Consider the following 6,746-nt stretch of genomic DNA (forward strand, 5'->3'; position numbering starts at 1 on the left):
CCTCGGCCTCCCAAAGTGCTGGGATTACAGGAGTGGGCCACTGCGCCTGGCCAAAACTATTAGTGATTTTACGCCCTCCAATATTGACATAAAAATACATGAACAAGTTCCTTTTTGACACTTGGACATTTCACATTAATTCCTTTTTCCCTTAAAATTATATTTTTATTTATACCTCAGCTTCCAAATTTTATCCAAATGTAATCTTAGGCTTAAAAGTCTTAAAATTGGACACTCTAAAATATGTATAAATTACATTTAAAAAAAATTTCTTGTAACCATAAGGATATTAACAGACTATACAAAGTTAGTTATAATTACAATGATTCATTGTATATAATTAATCAAAAAAGTTGAATATTATATGTTTTGATTACTAAACACGGAAATTCAGTTTTTTGCAAACGCATCTCTTAATGAGAAAGGTGAGGCTATTTTCAACTAGTTCATGTATCAACAAATGAGTATTTACTGCTGGAACCACAGCATCAGGGCCATTTTCTCTCTCTTTTCTTTCTTCTTCCTTTTTGGAGACAGAAGCACTAAGAAATCTCGCTAATACAAACAGATAGTTGGGAACAAAAGGGGTTTTGTGATAGCTTTGCCCCTCTATTCTTCAAACACTCTTCAAAGTTACAGACCAATATTCATATATTGATCTCATAAAAAAAATTTTAAATTACCTGTCAGCTAAGAACTCGAGCAGGTCCTCCTTCAATTTTCTAAATGCTGGGAACTGTTAAGACTGCCTGACTTTAAGAAGGATCTGTTCCTCAGTCATCAAATCAAAGTTACTGACTCTCTCAACAGTGACATCAACATACCAGAATTTCCGTTTCGTTGGCACCCCACATATTTTTACATTTTGAGGAGAAAGAAAACGCACCGTGGTAGCCAGTGAGAAGTCTTCTTTTCAGAATACAGACTCCCTGCTAGGGCAGACCCATTTCAGGAAAGACTCAGATGGAGGTTGAGAATATCCTTAAAACTAGCTGTACTCAAGAATTAATGGGAAAACCTTTTTTTTTTTTTTTTTTTTTTAATTATTGTACTTTTTAATATAGAGGCACAGTTCCATCATGTTGGCCAGGTTGATCTCAATCTCCTAGGCTCAAGGGACCTGCCCACCTCCGCCTCCCAGCGTGCTGGGATTACAGGTGTGAACCACCACGCTCATCTGGCTGGAAACAGTTTTACTGAAGAGGCAGTGTTACCACTCCATGACTGCTCCAACAGAGCAGGGCTCCCCCTAGGCAGAGTGTGGCGGAAAACCTTTGTGTGTCTCCCCAGTGCACATGTATCTTGGTTGGAAGAGCACTGCAGTATATTTAAAAGTAGACATCTATAAAGGAAAACCACGTACGTGTACAGTTTGTGTTCTTGCGTTACCTGCATTGCTCCTTTTGAAAGCGAGTTCTGCCCCAATGGGTCCCAGTGACTTGGGGAATAACTGGTTGTTCCAAGTATGGGGGTTTATTTCCTTTCCACTGGCCATCAAGGACACGTTCTTGGGATTCACACCTGAGAAGAACAAAGCAGCCGCTTCGAAGGTTAGAGCGGATCATAAACTTAAAGGAAACATGTGTAATACATTCAAACACAGACTAGAGATACCTTGGACAGGAGAATGGAAATAAATCTACGTGAAACTGTAGCAGATACTCGCTTTCTGATGAAGCCCTTAGCACAACCCCCTGGGGTGCTGACAGTGTACTTTATAGGCAGAAGATATTTTCTATACTATAATAACATTTGATGTTTTTGCTAGGGGTCTTGTAAAAAATGAGGTGTCACAAAAATTTTTCTTCAACAACACGACATTTTTTTAATTTTTTTTGAGACAGGGTCTCTCTCTGTCGCCCAGGCTGGAATGCCGTGATGTGATCTCGGCTCACTGCAGCCTCCACCTCCCGGGTTCAAGTGATTCTTGTGTCTCAGCCTCCCGAGTAGCTGGGATTACAAGCGCCCAACAGCAGCATGGTTGGCTAATTTTTGTATTTTTAGCAGAGGGGATTTCACCATGTTGGCCAGGCTGGTCTCAAACTCCTGGCCTCAAGTGATCCGTTCACCTTGGCCTCCCAAAGTGCTGAGATTACAGGTGTGAGCCACCACACCCGACCCAACATGACATTTTCATGTCACTTGTTTTGAGCGTATATTCTTGGCCCGAGCCTTGGTGTAGCAGGGAAAACAGACACGTGACTAAGAACTCAGGAAAACCTTTGAAGTTCGGAGATATGAAGCTCTGCCTATAGCACTTATTTGTATGTGAGACACAGTAAAATGGAAAGTTTATGCCCTGTGCACCGGAAAGAAGGCATTGCAAATGTACTTGGAAAAAGGACAGTTTTAATTACTTATGATTTTCTGAAATCTGTGAAATGTCCATTCAGCCTTGGGCTGTGATACTAGTGGTCAAAGGGAGTTGTTGCAACCTGTTCTTAAGAGACTTGAAAACTTCTTGAGCTTGTTTTCTTTTCACTGATAATTAAATTAGAGTGAACTTGCCCATTCTATGCCTTTAGGTCATTCACAGAGAGTTTTCTTTATCTAGTGCAGAAATAATCACTGGGGACTCCACTGATTTAGGAAGTCAAAACTGTCTCCAGGCAGTTGAGCTTTTGCTTTTTGCAAGCTGAATTCCTTAGAAAGGTTTCATATTTATGAGATATGTAATAATATCCTTATTTTGAAACCATAAATACTGAGCCTCAAAAGTTACCCATTATCAGTTCTCTAAGGAAACACTTCATCAGGCAAGTAATTTCCTTTTCTTTAAAGGATTTAACTTCCCTAATAAAACTACGAATCAAACTATAATAGGCAACTACTGTCTGGGCGCAGTGGCTCATGCCTGTAATCCCAGCACTTTGGGAGGCTGAGGCGGGTGGCTCACGAGGTCAGGAGTTCGAGACCAGCTTGGCCAACATAGTGAAATCCTGTCTCTACTAAAAATACAACAATTAGCTGGGCATAAGGCAGGGGAATCGCTTGAACCTGGGAGGCAGAGGTTGTGGTGAGCCGAGATCGTGCCACTGCACGCTAGCCTGGGCAACACAGCAAGACTCCATCTCAAAAAAAAAAAAAAAAAGACAAAAAAAGGCAACTACCTGACCATAAAGATGCACTTGGTAGCAATTACTCATATTAAAAACATCTTTAGGCTGGGCATGGTGGCCCACGCCTGTAATCCCAGCACTTTGGGAAGCCGAGGCAGGTGGATCACCTGAGGTCAGGAGTTTGAGACCAGCCTGGTCAGCATGGCAAGACCCCGCCTCTACTTAAAAGAATACAAAAAAATTAGCTGGGTGTCGTGGTGCCTGCCTGTAATCCCAGCTACTCGGGAGGCTGAGGCACAAGAATCACTTGAACCCAAGAGGTAGAAGTTGCAATGAGCTGAGACTGTGCCACTGCATCCAGCCCGGTCTACAGAGCAAGACTTTGTCAAAAAAAAAAAAAAAAAAATTACCCAAAAAGGAAGTGCAAGGTAGGGGGTAAAACATTAAAAATCGGTGTGAACACAGTTCTCATAACTATAGTTCAACAAAGAATGAGTTCTGAATATTTAAATGATGTTGTTAATCCAGTTGGCCTTGGCAATATTCCTAAATAAGCTTTTTTTTTTTTTTTTTAAAGTATTTTAAAGTAAAAGGAAGGTAAGTAAATTATTGAGATAATTAGTTTAATTCAAGGTCATTTTCTTTTTTTAGACAGACTTTTGCTCTTGTTGCCCAGGCTGGAGTGCAATGGCACGATCTCAGCTCACCAAAACCTCTACCTCCCAGATTCAAGTGATTCTCTTGCCTCAGCCTCCCGAGTAGCTGGGATTACAGGCATGTGCCATCACACCTGGCTAACTTTGTATTTTCAGTAGAGACAGGGTTTCTCCATGTTGGTCAGGCTAGTCTCCAACTCCCGACCTCAGGTGATCTGCCCGCCTCAGCCTCCCAAAGTGCTGGGATTATAAGTGTGAGACACCATGGCTGGCCTCAAGGTCTATTTAAGATAAATATTCCAATTTTGTTGGAAATAGATATATCCTGTCCTAGAATTTTGTTATTTATTTGTTTATAAGTTTTCACTGGGTACCTCCTACACACCAAACGCCCTTAGGAAGAAGCATAAATTAATATAATTTGATATTATAATGATAGATATCATTATATGATGATAATCCCTTGCCTCAAAGGACATAAAAAAGTCAGTTAGCAAATATTTACTGAGCACCTACTGGTGCCAGGCAGTGTGTGACACTGGAGAAAAAGTGGTAAACAAAATAGACCAGTTTCTACTCTTTGGTTCTTAGAATCTAATGAGAAGGGAGACGGTTTTAGTTATAACTAAGTAAATACATAATGAGCAGTGTGCATAATATTTAGAAGAATCTGGGGTGGAGGGGACAAATAACAGAAGCAACTCAGCCAGTCTTTCTTTAAGTAAGCAACTTTAAGCTGAAATATGAATCATGGTTAACCCCTATTTATGCCTGAGGTCGCAGTTTTTTGAAATTTAGCAATCAGGCCTTGGCAATGACCTTGAGCAGTAGGATGTAACTCCCACATGCTTAGCGTTCCAATAATGGAACACTAGGCATAAATGTGTTTTAAGGGGTGGGGAGGTGTGATCCTTGAAGAGGCAACAGTTTGGGCAGAGGACCTGAGATGGGAAAGAACTCAGAGATGGCCAGTAAGGATGCAGCAAGAACACGGGTGGTATAAAATGAGGCTGGAGAGGGAAGGAGGGGCAGGTCACATAGGATTTTGTGTGCCGTGTTAAGGAAGTGAAAATGCTGTAGCAGAGGCTAATGTAGAAATGACACAGGACGTTGAACAAACAGGGTGGGAGGAACGATGGTAAATAATGAATGGGAAGAGAGAAGGATCCACAGATCAGTTTCAAAAGTGCTATGGAGGCCAAGTGCGGTGGCTCACACCTGTAATCTCAGCACTTTGAGAGGCTGAGGCGGCTGGATCACTTGAGGTCAGGAGTTCACAATTATCCTGGCCAACATGGTGAAACCCCATCTCTACTAAAAATACAAAAATTAGCTGGGTGTGGTGGCGTGCACCTGTAGTCCCAGCTACTTGGGAGTCTGAGGCAGGAGAATCAACAGAACACAGGAGGCGGAGGTTGCAGTGAGCCGAGATGGTACCACTGCACTCCAGCCTGGGCAATAGAGCAACACTTCATCTCAAAAAAACAAAAAAAGAAGTGCTATGGAGTGGGCTGCTCTTCTGGCCAGCAGTGGTGGCATCGATTCATGCCCAGAGTCCTGGCTGTAGGAGCAGGGGGTGAGACCAGAGGGCACCGCTGAGAGATTAGCATTTCCATTGCGTACTGTATTTGCAACTACCTTGTGATAATTAAAGTACCTAAGGCTTACAGAGTGAGCTGACAGATGGTGCAGTCCCATTGTAAGTTACAGAAAACAGAATCTTGCTCCAAGTACACAGCCGGTTAGTAGTAGCTGGTCAATAACTATGACTCTTGCGTCTCTTTCCCTGAAGGCCAGTGTCACAGATCTGCCAATCCTTGCAGTATAATGTCATGCTGCCCTGCAATTATATGGTACATTTCTAGAGCTCCCATAATCCTAAAAGTTGATGCTTAATAAGACCTCTTATACTTGGCTTTAGGGTAAAGAGGGGTCCCCAAAAGATATTAGTATTTTTTATTCCTGAAGATACTCAATTACAAAAGTAACTATGGATCATAAAAAAATGTCAAGGATTGCTTCTTTTTTTAAATTTTTTTTATTTTTTGAGACAGAGTTTCGCTCTTGTTGCCCAGGCTGGAGTGCAATGGCATGATCTCGGCTCACTGCAACCTCTGCCTTCCGGATTCAAGCAATTCTCCTGCCTCAGCCTCCTGTGTAGCTGGGATTACAGGCACCCGCCACCATGCCTGGCTAATTTTTTTGTATTTTTAGTAGAGATGGGGTTTCATTATGTTGGCCAGGCTGGTTTCAAATTCCTGACCTCAAGTAATCCACCGGCTTTGGTCTCCCAAAGTGCTGGGATTACAAGCATAAGCCACCGTACCCGGCCAAAGATTGCCTCTTATTTGGGTTTCTATCCTCTCTATAGTTGCTGGTTCACAATAGGTGCTCAATAAATGTCTGTCCAAGCGACTGAACTGAGCCTGATTCTAGTTTTAAATTTCATCCAACTCCAGAGGGGTCATCTTCAAAACAATGAATGCCAACAGGTGACAGTAAGGCTCAAGTTTACATATCACACAATTCTTTGTAATTGAGTTTACTTTTTAAATCTCAATTATAGCCATACTTCTGATCCCAAATATTTGCAGACTTTGTTAGATTTCTGGTTAAAAAGGAAATTTATCAACAGGTCTCAGATACCCTGAAATAAATTTTTGAAAACCACATTAGGAAGCAGAACTATGAAAACAGGGTGCTTTGGCTCAAAGGATAAATATCCTTTGACAAAAGTTTGCAGTAGTCTTTCCTACCACTCACTTCTATAAGAAAATACCGATTTGCGATATTTCAGTCAGTGAAATGTACTGTTTTTGTTTTGTTTTGTTTTGTTTTGGAGACGAAGTCTTACTCTGTTGCCAGGCTGGAGTGCAGTGGTGTGATCTCAGCTCACTGCAACCTCCGCCTCCCGGGTTCAAGCAATTCTTCTGCCTCAGCCTCCTAAGTAGCTAGGATTACAGGCACGCACCACCACGCCCAGCTAATTTTTGTATTTTCAGTAGAGATGGGGTTTCACCATGTTGGCTAG

The 6,746-nt window shown here is 41.8% G+C and overlaps 1 protein-coding gene across 1 annotated transcript in view; it reads right to left on the bottom strand.

The window, feature by feature from the left end:
- The window catches only part of MAK (male germ cell-associated kinase), a gene marked incomplete at its 5' end in the record, with an annotated part of 53,795 nt that overhangs the window by 10,316 nt on the left and 36,733 nt on the right, over nt 1-6,746 (bottom strand). The window contains one exon of the mRNA XM_011989691.1: nt 1,390-1,521. Within this exon, the coding sequence (XP_011845081.1) occupies nt 1,390-1,521 (132 nt within the window). The remainder of the gene's footprint in view (nt 1-1,389; nt 1,522-6,746) is intronic.

The sequence above is a fragment of the Mandrillus leucophaeus genome, unplaced genomic scaffold (assembly GCF_000951045.1).
Source record: "Mandrillus leucophaeus isolate KB7577 unplaced genomic scaffold, Mleu.le_1.0 Scaffold36, whole genome shotgun sequence".
Classification (NCBI taxonomy): Eukaryota; Metazoa; Chordata; class Mammalia; order Primates; family Cercopithecidae; genus Mandrillus; species Mandrillus leucophaeus.